At 36.2% G+C, this 18524-nt stretch overlaps 1 protein-coding gene across 2 annotated transcripts in view; it reads right to left on the bottom strand.

Annotated features, from left to right (window-relative positions):
- CFTR (CF transmembrane conductance regulator) overlaps positions 1-18524 on the bottom strand; it is a 181352-nt gene that overhangs the window by 116508 nt on the left and 46320 nt on the right. For both annotated transcript variants that reach the window (XM_019418034.2, XM_019418035.2), the window contains 6 exons: positions 16928-17143; positions 13862-13951; positions 12846-13009; positions 11875-12000; positions 6952-7198; positions 4525-4617 (listed from right to left, as the gene is read on the bottom strand). In XM_019418034.2, coding sequence (XP_019273579.1) covers positions 4525-4617; positions 6952-7198; positions 11875-12000; positions 12846-13009; positions 13862-13951; positions 16928-17143 — 936 coding nt within the window. The remainder of the gene's footprint in view (positions 1-4524; positions 4618-6951; positions 7199-11874; positions 12001-12845; positions 13010-13861; positions 13952-16927; positions 17144-18524) is intronic.

The following is an 18524-nucleotide window of genomic DNA, read 5'->3' as shown; positions in this document are numbered from 1 at the left end:
TTTCAAGAAATTTGGAAAATATAAAAAATCAGAATGAATAGAAATCACTTGTAATACTACCACTGAGAAGCAACCATACTTAACATTTCAACCAAAATCCCTCCATTTTCTTACACATAAATGTGTATGATTTTATATAGAACCAGGGATTAAAAGTACAGATAGGCAATATAGTCAATATTATTGTAATAACTTTTAAGTGTAGATGGTAACAACATTTATCATGGTGAGCATTTTGTAATGTATCTAATTGTTGAATTACTAGATTGCACACCTGAAACTAATATAATATGTCAATTATATTTCAACAAAATATAAATGTAATTTTTTACAAAACTGAGAAAAATATAAGGTTGTGACATGCTTTCTAACTTACAATAAATCAATATTTTCATATATCATTAAACATGATTTTTAATATAATTTTTAGTTGCAAGATAGTATTCAAGAGTATGCATATACTATATGCTCATACTTTTGCTATAAATTGGGGGCACATTTTCTTTGTATAAATTCCCACAAGTGGAAGTTCCAGAGCATAAAGTATGTAAAATTCCATGTGTTTTCAATAGTAGTTCTAAATTTTCTTCATCAAGAAATATATAAGAGTGCCAGTTTTCAAATTTCAGTTTTCAACATTATTTTTCAACATTATTTTTTGGTTTTGGATTTGTTTTGACTTCTTTTACTTGTAGCTTTATAAGGGAAAATGGAATATAATGATCTTATTTTTATTTATTTGCTCTCTAATAAGATTGAACATTTTCCATATTTATGAGTCCCCTGTTGTGCATAAAATGGTTATGACATCCTCTGTCATTACTCCAGTAATGGCTTTACTCCAGTAATCTTCTCACCCAGCTGGATAATGGTTAACTTCAGTCTGAGCTTCAGTCTACTCTGTTTTTGAGGGTATTAAATGAGATAATATACATGAAAGCATTTTGAGCACAATAAAGCAGTAGTCACTCTCTTTTGTTTTGTTTTGTTTAAATAATTTAAAAATTATGTGTTTAAACAAACAAATAATGCTCCTACATTAAATAAGGAGCAGTATTATGAGTGGTAAAGGGTTTTGGAGTCAGAGAAATGTAGGCTGACATTTTAGCTCTGCCCTAATTAGTTGATAACCTTGTTCCAGTTGCTTAAACTGAGTTTCAGCTTCCTAGTAAGTAAATAGCAATTTTACCCACTCACAGGTTTATACTGAGGGCAGAATCATGTATCAGAATCACCAGGGACTTGCCTCTTGGGTAACTGGGTGGATGGTGATGCCATCAAAGAAGAGAGCAAATGCACTCACTGGAAGGGGCTAATTTATGAAGCTTGGTGAGGGATTAATGAGAAGTGCTTGAAGAGCGTGCAGGAAACTTAGAAATACATGTATGAATTTCAAGAAAGAAACTGGGGCCAGAAATCTGCATTTGACACTCATCAGCACATTGATGTCAGTTGACCTAAGCTTGAGGTCACCCACAGAGGGCATGAAATGCTAGAAGAAAGCCTAGGGGGGAAATAATGCCAATCACCATTGAAGTAGCAGGCAGGGAAGAGGTAGAAGTCATGGTCTGAGGATAAAAGAATATGAAAGGAGTGGTTCACTAAAGCCAAATGATCAATTCAAGAAGAAAGGAATGTTTTAATGTATTGGTGAGGGTGGAATCCAGATTGCGGTGGGGAGAAGCCCATGAAAGATGAGAAAATGAGAACGGGCTTGATAACAAAGGGAAGGAAAGGGATAAAGTTTAAAGAATGAAGCTGGGTGGGCAAAAGCAAGGGAAGAAAAATTTTTAATTAACTTATAAAAATGTGAATGTGAAGAGGGATCAGTTGAAAGGAGATGCTGAAGCTTCTAGAGAGAAGACTGCTGGCCCCTTGTTCTAAGATGAAGCAAGGTATTAATAGCTCAGTCAAGGGCAGGGAAAAACATACATCTTAGATACAATGGAAGGAGAAAAACATAATTCCAAGGGTGAACAGGGAAGTTGGAAGCATTCATACATAAAGATGGCTTCTATTTTCTTTATGTTTTATAGGAGGCAAGGAGAACCTGAGGGAAGTAGGGGGTTTCAGGAAAGTGGTAAAGATTTGGAATAGCATCTGGGGAAATGGTAAAGGAAATTAAAGACAAATAAAAAGATTTCCCAAGAAGGTTTACAGGCCCCACTGAGGTTGAAACAAGAATAGTATAAAACTAATATAAGATATAGGATTTTCCCAGATAGCACCTCCTTCACCAAAGTCCATAAAGTCATGTTTTGCAGCAAAGGATTCAGTGGAAGGAAATAGGAATTGGGAGACTTGTAGGAGAAGAACTGAAATGATAGGTCTTGGAATAAGCAGAGGTTGAACCAGGCAGGGTCCAAAGGGAGCGTTAAAGAGACTAGAAATCTTGAATTTGAAAGACAATCAGGTGTGATTTAGAGACAGATAGAGATGGAAGGTTAGAAAATTCTGGGCAGAGAAAGATTTTACATTTCCAAAGTGGAGGAAGTCTAGGTGTTCTCAAAGCTCAGGATATGCCTATGAGAGGAAGCTTCTAAGGAAGTCCCTGGAAAGTATAAGTTCTAAGGACAGTGTTGGGGGGACTGCTCATGTGGGTGTTAAGGTTTCAGACATCATGGCAGAAGTTTAATGAGCAACACTATCCCGAGTAAATGTGATCAAGAAGTGAAATAAATCAGGCAGAGAAAGAAAAATACATGATTTTACTCACATGTGGAATTTAAGAAACACAACAGACGAACTTAGGGAAAAGGAAGGAAAAAGAAGATAAAAACAGAGAGGGAGGAAACCAAAGGAGATTCTTACATGCAGAGAACAAACTGGGGGTTTCTGGAGGGGCGGTGGTAGGAGGGATGGGCTGGATGGGTGATGGATATTAAGGAGGGCACTTGTTGGGATGAGCACTGGGTGTTTTATGCAAGTGATGAATCACTAAATTCTACACCTGAAATCATTATTACACCATATGTTAATTAAATTGGATTTGAATACAATTTTTAAAAAAAATGCGAAAAAGAAGTGTCCAGAGTTTGACAGGTGGCCATCAAAGACTTTGAGGATACAGCCAAATGGGAAGCAAGAGTTCAGGGAAAAGATTGGAGGCTGTGACATCGAGGTCCAATTTTCAGCTTCAGCGCCTGCCAGTTGTATGAGCTGAACCAGGTGCCTTAACCTCTCTAAGCTTCCACTTCCTTATCAGTAAATTACTTAGGTCGTAGAAATGTTATGTGAATTAAATGAGACAACATTTATAAAGTGATTATCTGAGAGCCTGAAGCATAGTCAGGGTTCAAGCCTGCTACCTATTTTATTAGATGGAAGGAGAGTGAAATGGAAGACTTTTGAGCAGAACAAGGAAATAATTGTCTCAAATTAGTAGGGAAAATGTTAAACCTCTTATTTTCCCTTCATTCCTAGAAGGGCAATTGAAACTCATAAAAACAAAGAAGTAAAATCAATCTGATCCCTTTCTGATCTGGCACTTTCCCACAAGCAACTTCGCCAGGCAGATAAAGAATTATTCTCTAACCTGTATCTTCAAAAATGAAGTAAAGTGAAGCCCTGGCTGTCAAGTTGCTTATATAAATAAAGCCAGTTTCAGATATTTTGAAATATGCACAATAAGACACTGGTTTCAGAACTTCTATCTTTATTCAGCACATATGTGATAAGAAAATAACTCAATAGGTATTCTCAATAACCAAATATTGCTTCTTTAGAGGCTGAATATTATTAATAATATTTTTCAGACTTTGAGATATATGATAGAATTTTTATTTTTTTAATTTTTTAGTTTTTTTGAGCATATTGGCTTTTTTTTCAAATTTTAATTTAAATTCTAGTTAGCATATAGCACAATATTGGTTTCAGGAGTAGAATTCGGTGGTTCATCACTTACATACCATACCCAGTATGAGAGAACTTTTAATAGTGAATGGAAATAAGTAAAAATAGAAAAAAACACATTGATATATCTCTCATACATCTTTGCATTGCCTTGTGTATGTAAACACATTGGACTAGAACTTGAGATTAGAGAAGATAATATTTACTGAGGAACTACTTACTATGTGCACGGTACTCTGCTGAACACTCTATGCTTCACAACAGTCTTGCAAGAAACTAGGCACTGCTTGCAAGGTAAATATTAATATTTCACTTTATAGATGGAGAACCAAAGGTTCTACAAGTAATTTGATCTAGATTACACAGAGAATAAACGGCAAAGTCAGAATTCAAATCTTGCTCTATCAGGCTCCAAAACCTATGAGATTTGTATGCCTTCCTAATGTGTTGTGTCAAACAAATTACAGGACTTAGAAAACAATAAAGAGGCTTCCACACTGTAACATTTCTGGGCCCTGACTTCTTAATTTATCAAGTAAGTGCAGTGGTTCCCTTCCGGTGCTACCAGTTCAATTATCATCCTAACTTTCTCATCCATTAGGATGAAAACTAGATTTGAAAAGGAGGAAATGGTAAAGTATTTAGGGCAAACAATTAAAAAAAAATTCTGACCTCTTCCCAGAAAGCTGTTACATTCTCCATCACTACTTCTGTAGTTGTTAAGTTATATTCCAATGTCTTATATTCTTGCTTTTGTAAGAAATCCTGTTTACAAAAGGAAGCAAAGATATATTGTAGAACTAAAATAGCATTAATGCATTATTACCTCTGTTTTACACTCTAATAGTTCTGTACCCTGTATTTGCATTTTGTGAATATTTATGAATATATTTATGAATACATTAGAAATTACTTCATAATAAAATAATTGATAGCAGTGTTCCGAAGTTAATTTTCCAAGTACTTGGATTTATCACATTTGAAATGCACTCTTAAAATATGTGCTATTTTAGGGGCACCTAGGTGGCTCAGTCGGCTAAGTATCTGACTTTGGCTCAAGTCATGATCTCACAGTTCGTGAGTTAGAACCCATGTTGGGGTCTGTGCTGACAGCTCAGAGCCTGGAGCCTGCTTTCGATTCTGTGTGTGTGTCTCTCTCTGCTCCTCCCCCACTCACACACTCTGTCTCATTCTAAAAAATAAACAAACATTAAAAATTAAAAAGAAAACATGTGGTATTTTCTAAAACTTTTTTTAATGTTTATTTATTTTTGAAAGAGAGAGAAAGAAGGGAAGGGAAGGGGCAGAGAGAAGAGAGGGAGACAGAGGATCTGAAGCAGGCTCCACCCTGTTAGTGCAGAGCATAACGTGAGACTTGAACTCACAAACCGTGAGATCATGACCTGAGCTGAAATCAAGAGTTGGATGCTTAACTGACTGAGCCATCCAGTAACCCCTATAAAACTGTTTCTATATATTAGATTTCAACACACAACTGATTGTTACTTCTACTCTTACAAGTTAACCTGGGCAATGAATTTATAAGGCCTCCCTGAATTACCCTCCAACGTGCCTCAATTCAACATTAGGACACAGAGAAAGCTAATGTCTTCTCATCTTTAGCTTCTTCCTTACTGGAGGCACCATAGCATCACTTCTCTGGGTTAAGGTATGAAGATCTAATATGACTGATTTTAAAGCATCAGACGTTGACTCTAAGAGAAGCCTCTATCAGACACGAGTAGGGCTCAACTAGGAAAGGTGGGAGCATAAGGGAGAATTAAATGCCTATATCCTGAGGTCCTCACCATTAGGAGGTATTGAGGAAAGCCTGGTCCTTGACTCACTTTTGCTTTTTTTTCTCTGCTCTTTTCTCATTCACTATTGCTATTTTGGTTTTTCTCTTTCTTTCCTAGTTTGGTTTCTCTCTGTGTTTCTGTTCAGTGACTCTCCCTGTCTTTGTGACCCTCTCTCTTTGGGTCTGGATTCATGTTCATTCTCTCTCTCTCTCAGTTGAGAAGGGTTAACAGAAGAAATAGGATTAGTCCAAGAGCAGCTATGGTTCGGAGCTATATTCCCCAATTTGTCTAACTCACAAATCTCAAACTCATATTTTCAAAACTATAAAATTAGGAAGGGTGGCTGAGTAGAGACTGTGTAGAAGTGGAGCGGGCAGGCCCTCCTTGAAGGGGGAGCTGCCATAGCTTGTGGGGGAAAAGGGACCCAGTTACTATATATTCCAATTCTTCAAAAGAGACTGAAGACATAATTTTTGTATATGTAACATTTCCCAACTTTTAAATGCTGGCAACTAACACAAATTTTTTTTTTTAATTTAAAGTTCTAGTGAAACAGGTCAGAGGCCAAAATGAGATCCATGGACCACCCCTGGCAAAGTCTGGCCTACATTACATAATGGCAGAACCACTTAAAAGAGGCTTACCCTTCACCCTTGTTTTTATTTCTATCACAGTGATTTTCTGAGTTACATATTTAAATGGATATCAAAAAATATTAATTATAAAAATTATACCCACACATAAATTCATGGTGATGATTCAGTTAGCTTTATGTATATTGGGTATAATCACCTGAGGACTTTAGAACTTCTCTTCCAAGCTACCAGCTACATCAGAATTGCTAGGATTTTAAGGTAATTAATGTGGCATGAAATGCCATTCTCATCTATCTTATTTTCTGGAAAGTGTGTTGAAAAATTTATAAAACTTAAGGTGAACATTCTTAGTTTTAGCTGGAATGTTTTATAACTTCCTGGTGAACCTGCTACCGTCTTTTGCACATTTGCCAAGTTAATTAGAAATGATCTATTGGTTGATTACTTACATAAAATTCTCCAGAATACAGAAACAATATTTTCTTCAACCTCTTTATCTTAAGAGAATCTCACAGGCCTTCATTTATTTCACTAGGCTTTTATCCCAAGGGCTCATTAGACCACACGTAGACATCAAGAGAGGAGGAAATCCTGTGTGTCAAACAGGCCCAAGACCAAGACTTGATCTCTAGAGAGTTTGCTCACTAGAAAAGCTCAGAACTGTTCTAAAATCTTTGCATATGATGCCCAGTGAGGTAAATTACCTGTATTTTGTTTATTGCTCCAAGAGAGTCATACCATGTTTGCACAGCCCAGGGGAATTGCCGAGTGACTGCCATGCGCAAAACGATGCAGAATGAGATGGTTGTGAATATTTTTCGGAGGACGATTGTTTTGATCAGTGCATAGGGAAGCACAGATAAAAACACAACAAAGAACCCTGAGAAGAAGAAGGCCGAGCTATTGAAGTATCTCACATAGGCTGCTTTCCGGGTCAGTTTCAGTTCTGTTCTATAAAAAAATATATAAAATTTGGGATACTTATTAACTTTTCGAATACCAGGCATCTTGGAATGTAAAACCGGAACATAGGCTCTCAAGGCTTTCTGCTGTTGTTCTGATCCTAGCTCCATCCTATATGAACTGTGTGACCTTGGACAAGTTATTTTATCTCTCTGGGCCTCAGTTACCTTCTCTGAAAGGCAGACGTAACGAATGTACCAGTGTCTTGGACATAATACCTGTAAATATTATTTTTAAATTATAATTAATAATCTATTATTAATACTATTACTATTTGACAGTATTTTAATATCTTCTTTTTTCACTTAAAAATATTTTTCAATGTTTATTTTTTATTTTTTTTTTAATATGAAGATTATTATCAAATTGGTTTCCATACAACACCCAGTGCTCATCCCAACAGGTGCCCTCCTCAATACCCATCACCCACCCTCTCCTCCCTCCTACCCCCCATCAACCCTCAGATTGTTCTCAGTTTTTAAGAGGCTTTTATGGTTTGGCTCCCTCCCTTTCTAACTTTTTTTTTTCCTTCCCTTCCCCCATGGTCTTCTGTTAAGTTTCTCAGGATCCACATAAGAGTGAAAACATATGGTGTCTGTCTTTCTCTGTATGACTTATTTCACTTAGCTTAACACTCTCCAGTTCCATCCACGTTGCTACAAAAGGCTATATTTCATTCCTTCTCATTGTCACGTAGTATTCCATTGTGTATATAAACCACAATTTCTTTATGCATTCATCAGTTGATGGACATTTAGGCTCTTTCCATAATTTGGCTATTGTTGAGAGTGCTGCTATAAATATTGGGGTACAAGTGCCCCTGTGCATCAGCACTCCTGTATCCCTTGGGTAAATTCCTAGCAGTGCTATTTCTGGGTCATAGCGTAGATCTATTTTTAATTTTTTGAGGAACCTCCACAGTTTTCCAGAGTGGCTGCACCAGTTTGCATTCCCATATTTTAATATCTCCAATCACTTCATTATTAATTTTTAAGATTAGTGAAATTTCATTCAGTTTTTTAGTTTGTTGGTTGCTGTTTTAAGTAAGTTTGGAAATGAGGACAACGTTCCAAGATTTATAAAGGAAAAATATAAGTTTGTGATTCCCTAATGGATTCTTAACATTTTAGAAATTCTAGCTTGGCTTTGGAGAACACTGAAAATAACATATAAGCCACAAAGGAGTGGTTTCTCAAACCTTAGCATGTGTGAAAATCACCTGAGAAACTTATTAAAATGCAGTCTCAGGCCCACTGCTCAGAGATACTAAGTCTGCCATAGGCTTCCAGAATCCACGTTTTAAATAAGAACCCAAGTGATTCTGTTGCAGGTAGTTCTTGAAAAATTACAAGACAGAAGCTACTATATCCTCTCTATGTCTCACTTTAGTATAATTATTTGCAGCAATCATTTATTAAAAGATTTTATTGTATTTATTTTTTAGCACTTATTTATTTTTGAGAGAGAGAGACAGAGAGCGCGAGTCGGGGAGGGGCAGAAAGAGAGGGAGACACAATCTGAAGCAGACTGCAGGCTCCAAGCTGTCAGAACAGAGCCTGACACAGGGCTCGAACTCATGAACTGTGAGATTATGACCTGAGCTGAAGTCCGATGCTCAACTGACTGAGCCACCTAGGCACCCCTAAAAGATTTTATTTTTTAATTTTTTCTAGTGTTTACTTACTTTTGAGAGAGAGAGAGAGAGAGAGAGAAAGACAGAGGGACAGAGCATGAGCAGGGGAGGGGCAAAGAGAGAGGGAGACACAGAATTTGAAGCAGGTGCCAGGCTCTGAGCACAGAGCCCAATGCGGGGCTGGAACCCATGAACCGTGAGATCATGACCTAAGCCAGTGGGACAGTCAACTGACTGAGCCACTCAGGCGCCCCTAAAAGATTTTATTTTTAAGGAATCTCTATACCCCATGTGGGGCTAGAACCTATAGTCCAGAGATCAAGAGTCATAAGCTCCACTAACTGAGCCAGCCAGGCACTCCTGCAACAATATATTTTTTTACTTCTGATCTTCTAGTCTGAACTGCAAACGGGAACTATTTTTTTTAACATATATAAAAGAGATTTCAGTGCTCCAGCAGGCAGAAAATAGGGAGTGCAGATGCTGGTAACAAGAGAGAACAATACTGCCTTCAACTTCCATCCCACTCTTCCAGGAAGAAAAATTAGTCACTTGTGATCCTCCTATTCAGATCTCTCAAGGGAAGAAGCAGGGATGAACAGACAAGCAGACGGTTCTGGTGGGAGGAAGCAATAGCAATAGCTGTGCCTGGCATTTGGGTGCTGGTTTCACACATTTGTATAATTCAGAAAAGTTCTCATTCTCAAGTGGCAGCGTTCAGAAAAAATCTTTTGGGTTTTTTTCAGTCTGAAAAAGAGTATAATCCTGAGCACTCTGATCAAGAAAATGAAGTTCAACATGCCCAACTTAGACCATGATTCACAATCTAATGTGGTCTAATGCTTACTTATTTCAGTTATTTGGCATTGAAGGCAGATTGGGATTTTTGGAATCTCTCTGGGGCTTGACCCCGGCTCTGCCAGTTACAGCTATGCAATCTTAAGCAAACTGCCCTTCCCTTTGATCCTATAGAATCCACATGGGTAGAAGAGAGACATACCATCTCTCTGCTGGAGTTATTGCCAAGGTAAATGACAGCACAGCAGAGGGCCTAACACTGAGAATCTATGCTTAGAATCCTTAATCTTCAACAGAAAGAATAATATTGGCTAGGTTGATATTAATAAAATGCTAAAAAGCACTGCTCACAAAAGTGTTCATGAATTTGTGACAATTGTTGAAATATATTAGAAACAGTTGAGGAAAAAGGAAGAAGTGGTATGACTAGAAAAGCATAATGGACTCAAGAACATTTACAAGAATCACCCAAAAAGTAGTGATTTCCATAATAAAGTCACTTGTACCTTATAAGTCATAAAAATATTTTATCAGTTTCTTATTTAAAAAAACTTGAAAGTACCTTTGTTAAAGAAGAGCAATAAAGGAGTAGATTTTCAGAGAGTTTTATAGTCTCTGCCCGGTTCAACAATGGCGTTGGCTGAGGTAATCACCCCTATGAAGTGCATCCTGCCATTCTCTTCCAGAATATTATATTTGCTCTTTTAAGGAGAAGCAATTCTTACTTTCCCATATTTACATCAGCATTTCCCAGCCTCTTCGGGTAACAATTTCATGACAGATTAAAGAACCAGATCACACTAGTTACAACCAAGCATTTGCTAATAGAATTGGCCAGACAGAAATACAGAATAGAAAGGATGAATTTCATCTTTTGAGGAAGAGGAAAAATAAAAACCAAAGTCAAGAAAAGTCAGCACCTAGAATGACCTGACCAGAGTTTATCTTGAATCCAGAGACAACCAGATCCTCTGATCAGCTCCTCATCATTCTTGCTATGTCTGTGCTTATAGGCACAGAAACGACCGAGGGGACAAGTGTGATAGAGAAGTCACTTTGTTAAAAAGAAAAACAACTTCAACCAACTAGACAATTCCCCAAGATCTTTAAGGATGTTTCTGGAAAGAAAATATAATTCCTTTCCTGGATTTGTTTTGAAAGTCATAATAAAAACAGGTGACAGTAATGTTTGGGAAATATTTACTCTTTTACTCTTTCTATTTACATGGCAAAGGCCTTAATAGTTCAGCATTTCTTTTGTTGTTCCAATCACACACCTGCAGCTCAGTTATCACCGGCTACTGGAATCAGCAGCCCAATTTCCTGATGACCACATTCACATCATCCAAAAGGGTACCCTTTTTTGTATATTTTCCCCTGTGAAACTCTTGTGTGCTATAGGACCTGAAATTATCTGCTCTTTAACAGTAGTACATCTATCACTGAGTCTCCTAGAACCCTTTTTTGATTGCAGTTTGTAGAACATGGAACTTGACTGAAAGAAATGGTCTCATGGCTACAGAAATGCCATAGCTTATATTGTACCCTAAATTACCACAGTAATCATATCTCAGTCTGTGCTATACTTTTTCACTGGATTTAGTCTTTACCAGTCAGTGAAAGAGAGATTATCGGAGGTGAAATAAGACTAGAGATAGGTGCCAAGTATTGATTCTATCTCAGGTGGTGGCTTTCATTGCTTGAACTGACCTCTCAAATGCAGGGTTTCTAGAAACACAAGTTACTAGATATTATCCTGTATTATTATCCTTAAGTTAAGGAAGAACAATGATACTTTAACCAAAGAGAAGGGTTTCTTTTCACTTTTCCTGAGCCATAACATAAGTGAAATGGAAGAACAGAAAACCACTTATTTGGTTCAGATTTGCACACTTATTGCTCTACTGGTTTCATTTAAGGTTTTATTCAGCCTCCAGCATTATGATCATTATGTTAGTCAAATAAGTATAATAAGCAGCTATAAACACATAGAGGAGATTCTTCATAAGGCATAAATATCCTTGTAATAAAAAATAACACACTTAACCAACTATATACAGACCATGAAAATGACTTTATGCCACTTGATAGTGATACAGGAATACTGATATAACTTAATACAATTGATTGTCAGAAACTTCAAATATGAACTGAAATCCCACTGTGACATACTCATCTTTAAAATATTAAACATGAAATAGCTACTGATATTGAAATTATTAGAAAGACTTACTGTCTTAGGTTTTCAATCATTTTTTCCATCGCTTCCTCCCAGCAGTATGCCTTAACAGATTGGATATTTTCAATCATTTCAGAGGTGATCACAAGTCTTTCGTTGATCTTTCCAGCTCTCTGATCTCTGTAAATCAATTAATCAATCAAATACTTAATAAAACCAAGTCAAATTGCCACTAAGAACTACAAAAGTTTTTTTCAAAAAATCCACATTTCTTATTAAACAGATGAACATTTATTTTATTATCTAACATATGGTAACAAAAATCATGAACAAAAATCATTCACTAAATAGCTACCATTTAGTGAATGCCTCTTATGTGCCACACACTATTAGATGCATTCCACATACTATCCCAGTGTAGTACCCTTCATGGAAGTCTAGAAGTAGTGGTTATCTCCATTTTAAAGATAAAAAAACAGAGACTCAGTAAGGCCAAGTGACTTGAGTCAGGTCACATAACTAGTAAGCATGCAGTCTGGTATTTAAACCAAGAGTTAGCAGATTCCACATTTTGTATACATTCTATCATCTTCTAGCTGACAAACTCTAGAAGTCCTCTATCATAAGCTGTGACTTGTATCATTAACTCATTCTCTACTAAAAAGTAACCAAGGCTGTACTGTGATTATCCTTGAACCAGAGTAGGAAAAACCTATAAAATTCTATCCAACATTTATGCATTCACTCCCATGTACATATATGTTTTATCCATTCTACCTAAATATTATAATACATAAAAATTAACTGAATATTAAGATATTTAAAAAGAAATTCTATAGATTGATAAGCCAAAAAAAAAAAAGCCCCTTAATACACTGAGTATGATTTACACTATTAAAATAACTCCTTTTTAGTGACATCCAGGAAGTAGATCCGAGTTCAGTATATACAGCAGTCCCTGGTTTTACTAGACTTTTGGAATATCTAACTTAAAATCCTTCCAAGCTATGTAACCAGAGTGCTACCTGTACTTCATCATCATTCTTCCCAGTGCAGCTTGAAAAAGGGCAAGGATTATGAGGAAAGCAAGACCACAGAAGGCGGAGGCCTGTAACAAGTCCCAGAGGAGCCCCATGAGGAGAGCCACTTGCAAAGGAGCAATCCACACAAAATGTGCCAGTGCAAGTCCCTGCGAAATAAAATCACAGTGAAAACCAGTGACAAACAAACAAGCAAACAAGCCTAAGATGGGAGAAATTGAGCACAGCGAGCTTATACAATCAAACACATCATGGTTCCCACTGTGCTAAACTCAATGTGTTTGTTACACGAAGCATACATCAGTGTGCTTAAACATTCTACAAATAGACTAGGATTTCCCAAGGAACAAATTTCAAGTTGTTGCATTTTCGGGGTGTTTTTATTCAATGGAATTAAAATTAAATATCTTAAGTATTGGGTCAGGGACTTATTTTAAATAACTTACTTCTATTTGGATAAAGCAAGAGCCATGGTATAAACATGTAAGAGCAAAAGGGTTTCCAAAGGCTCAAGGTAACATCTCTATCACCTGACAAAATATTCAGAGTAAATGCAGGCTCAATTCATTAGTAATTTATGTAGCACCTGCTGTGGGTTTAACATTATGCTACATACTGAAAATGCTAAGATAAATAAAACACATTATGTGTCCTCAAAGACCTTGCAATTATTTGTGTCATAAGACAGCACTGAACAAGAATTGCTCAGAGTATCATATTCAGCCAGAGTAAATAACAGATGTAAAGTATTAAAAGGAAACAAGATCTGATAAAAAATGAATTTTGAAACACCTCATTAAATATGCAGCAAGCTGAGATGCCTTTGTATCGGCTGGTTCTGTAAGCCCCCGGAACGGCACTGTCCTATGCAACCCAACCTTGCAGGAATAGGGAAGGTAGGGATGTCTATGATTTAGCCACATATTACTATCAACTAACCCAGAAAAACCCTTGGGGTTGTATGATTTATAACAATAATGCATAAATCAGTAGGTACATACTTCATCAAATTTGTTCAGGTTGTTGGAAAGGAGACTAACAAGTTGTCCAATACTTATTTTATCCAGAACACGGCTTGACAGCTTTAAAGTCTAAAAGGAAAATCGGAAGTTAGGTGATGGTGACAAAGAGAAGACAAAAAGAATATTTATAAATAACATTATAATACAGCTGAAGAATTAGGTCGCTATGCATGCGTTTTTAAGTAAAGGTAATGAAAATTATTTTATGTTTATCTAGCTTAGGATATTCTCCGATTTATAAATATTTCTCTTCACAAAATATATTATACTGGCATGCCTGTATTTTATTTTCTAGCATCTAGATAGTAAGAACATCCTTTCTACTCCAAAACAGTAATGATATTACACTTAAATGTCCATTCATATGGTGTGGAGATTTTGGTGGGTTTTGTTTTGTTTTGTTTTGTTTTGTTTTGTTTTGTTTTGTTTTGTTTTTATAGGCAGCAAAATTTGAGATTAAATCCTATAATCTTATAGTAACTCTATTTTTCTATAGTGGAGTCCTATAGTAATTCTATTGAATAAAATGACAATTAAAGTCAATAAAAGTATATTATGAATAATTGAATCATTAATGACTTTGTGAAAGATTAACAATACAAAATCCTTAAATATTACACAGAAAAAATACATCCCTATACAAATAGAACTGGTAAGTAGATAAATTAATAATAGTTATGAAATACCAGTTATACTTTGCCTAAAATTTAACAAGAATTTATTATCCCTTAGATGCCTTTGATTGGAGAGTACCCATCCAATATTTGTTTCAATTGAATGTATATGTATTGAGCACTTATGAGATGCAAATCACTGGATTCAAGGTCAGGAATTATTGTTAGGATTTATTAATACATATTTCTTGCCTTAAGGTAACCTAGTACGTACATTAACTAAATATGATATGATATGATATGATATGAGGTCAAGGGAGCAGAATATAACCGGGTGGTTATGAGAAAGTTCACATACCTGGTTACAAAAATTGGGATTTTATCGAGGAGGTAAAATTGAAGATGGATGTGGAATAATGAATAGAATTTAGATTAGTACAGATGAAAAAGAATCAAAGCAGTTAATTCCAAAACACTATTAGAGCAATATGAGGGGAAAATTCCACTGAATGGGTCACACACTCCTCATTAATAGACTTCATCTATCTCAGGTGTGCATAGCAAGCACTCAGCGAAGATTTGTTTTCGTTATTATTTCTGTCTTCTTGAAATTCATAAGCAAAGATAAATTTAGTTCATATTTAGATTATTTTCTTGTATTTTTACATTTTTAATTTAAGTACAGTTGACATACAATATTGTATTTGTTTCAGGTGTACAACATAAAGATTTGACATTTACAGAATGTATTTAGGTTCATTATTTAAAATATAATTTGAATGTATCATAGTTGCAGATTTTGGAGCAAAGCAAAAAAGTGCTGTATTACAAAATTTGGGGTACTGTAAGGAGAATTAGTGGTTGCCTGCCATGTGAATGGAGCTGGTCTGATACGGGACCAGTCTACTTCAGGCTCCTTTAGGGACCAAACCACAGCCACGTGAAGACACAACTGAATTCTCTGGTGATGGTGCCAGTGCAGGCCAGTAAGTGCAGCTAGAGGGGTAAACAAACCAGATAATAACACAAATACTCAAAAATGAGAGAAAAAAGGATAGATGTGATAGCTTCTAACTTTTCCTCAGCGTGTTCTGAGTCTGAAAGCACATATGCTGCTGTATTTGTGCTAAATGTTACACATGAATTTACAAATAACCTTCTCCTTCTTTGATCTCCCATCCCCTTTAGCCCATAAAATTTCTGGATCAAAACAAAATTTTTGTTGATTTATTACCCATGTTTTCCTGGTACTTGGTTGAATTGATGACATTGTAGCTGAGGTGATCTGACTAAACTGTGGACTCTATTTTTTTTTTCGTGTGCATCCATAAAAGGCTGTTTTGAACAATAAAGTATGACTATCAAGGTTTTATGACACAACTGACCTTGCATATATATTATGAAGTGTTATGGGTTATTTGCTAGAGGTAATTTCAGATCCATGTCCCTTATAAGCCAAGTATATAAAGTTTTTACATTGGGGGAAGAAAAAGAGAAGAAGGGTAAAGCAATACCCAAATGATTCAACCAAAACAGCTTTACTGTAATGACTTGGTAGACCCAAGCAATCACACATGGCCTACAAAGCATGTCACTGAAATGATATTAAATTGTGTTTGTAAGGTGGGAAGTCTTAATCTGCATTCACCTAAATCATGCTTCTGCAACTTGGGCTCTTGTCTGGATAATGCATAGAGAAAAGTAGAGAAGGTTCTTATGGTTGTAGTACATGTGTTGTTGCAAAAATGTTCAATTTGCAGGACTCAAAGGATGACAAAATCACTGTGTCACAACTAATTAAGGCAGGAACTGTTATTGCTTGGATTATCAATAACAATTACATACTACACTCTTGTTATTGAGCGTAAAGATATATGGCATTTTACCACAAGATATTTTGCCAATGACTTTTACATGGATGGTAAGTATCATTTTAATGGGGAGCCATACGTTCCAAAACACAATGATGTGACTAGTTTTAAAAAATGAAATCTGGGGCACGTGGGTGGCTCAGTCTGTTGGGCCTCCAACTTCAGCTCAGGTCATGATCTTACAGTTCGGTCCATGAGTTCAAGTCCCACATCAGGCTCTGTGCTGACAGCTCGGAGCCTGAAGCCTGCTTCAGATTCTGTCTCCCTCTCTCTGCCCCTCCCCTGCTCACACTCTCTCTGTCTCTCTCAAGGATAAATAAACATTAAAAAATATTTTTAAAAAATGAAATCCATAGCATAGGGAGTTTAAAGAAGATACTCAATAATTATTAGCCAAAATGAACTGAATTAATCACCAAGGAAAATGAGAAACATTAATTAATGCTGCCATTTACTTAACAGGCCTACAAAATTGATTTTAGCATTTATCCCTTATGTGTATCAACATGACATTTAAAACATGTTGCATGTAGCATGGAGACTATGCAAGAAAGCATTACCTTCTTATAAATCAAACTAAACATAGCTATTCTTATTTGCATTCCAATGTGATGAAGGCCAAAAATGGCTGGGTGCAAAAGCAGAGTCCTCATGACAAAGAGAAGGCATAAGCCTATGGCTAGATAAATTGCAATGGAGCGTTCCGCCTTGTTATCTGGATCATAGGAAGCTATGATTCTTCCCAGTAAGAGAGGCTGGACTGATTTGGTGACTTCCTAAAAAGAGGAAAAAACAAGAAATTAGATTTCATTTCCCTTGCATAAAATGGCCCCACAATTTCAACAAAAAAATTTTCATCTTTAGAGAAGGATTTAAAATGGGCTAACATAGAGGGCTGCGCCATATGTAAAACTCTTGATATTATTTTCATTTTTATACTTTGAAATAAGATTTGATTTTTGGTTGTAGTGAAAGTCATTTGGAGACAAGTTTATGCATAAGATATTTTTGACTGAAAAGTGAATAGTGGCCATACAGTAAAGGTGTGGTTTCTGGAATGGTATATTAATCAGTAATATGTACATAGCGCTGAATGGTTTATGAAATATTTTCATTTGATTTTCAGGACAGCTTTAGGAGTCAGAGTAGGCATTATTATTTTCACTTTGTGGATGAAGAAACTAAGGCCAAAGACACCAAGTGACCTGATGGGACCTCAAAATAGAACTTGAGAAAGTGTTTGGAGTTAGTGGCATTATTTCCAGAATGAAAACAGCTTCTCAAGCAACCACATAAAGGGGAGCTGGCAACAGGAGGAAGGAGCATGCAGGCACTGGTGGCATTTAATTCAGCCACTTCCACTTCTGGTCTCAAGCCCACCCTGGTATGGAATGGGTATGGACTTCAAGGAAGCAGTGTTACAACAAACTGCAACCTCAGTCCAGTTTCCAATGATTTATCAACTCTTCAAAGGCTTGTGAGTTAACACAGGAAGACGAAAGTTGTGCTTTCCAAATGCATCTAATCAGGGTCCTCAATTAATTAGTAAATCAAATTGTCCATCAAATCCATTACCACTCCTCCTGAATATATAGGAATAGATTTGAATTCAAGAGGTCTAACTCTTCTCCATCTTACTAAATTGTTTTCAAGAGAGAAAAACACAAAACCTCCCCTGTCTTGTTTTATGATGAACCAATGAAATGGAGATCTGAAGCTAAACCCTCCAGGGATGTGATGTTAGGCTAATTGATTCCATTTCAAAGGTATATTTTCCAGTCAGATTGGTACCACAGCATTGTTCAGTTTACTCCCCCTCAACCCTTAATTTGCTTATTCTCCTCCATTTTCTACAATACCTTTTCTAAACCACAAATGCCCAATACCACAAGCCCCCTTATTCCCAATAACTAAAAATGCTTTTCTGTATCAAGTTCATCCCCATTAGGAATCAATCCTAACCTATACAGAGCTGTCATTGATTGATCACTAGCTGTGCATTCTATACTTTATATTCAGTACTTTATTTCAAATTAACTATGTAGACTAAGGCTCTGAATATAAGAAAAGAATCAAACACTTTTTAAAAGTTTCCAAACTAATCACAAAATGGGTTATAGTTTTCTCATCTCACATTAGCCATATTCAAACCTGTAT

Source organism: Panthera pardus, unplaced genomic scaffold (assembly GCF_024362965.1).
Source record: "Panthera pardus isolate Hobbes unplaced genomic scaffold, ASM2436296v1 HiC_scaffold_8, whole genome shotgun sequence".
NCBI lineage: Eukaryota > Metazoa > Chordata > Mammalia > Carnivora > Felidae > Panthera > Panthera pardus.
The sequence above is the reverse complement of the archived record's forward strand: the minus strand, read 5'-3'. Positions and strand labels throughout refer to the sequence as shown.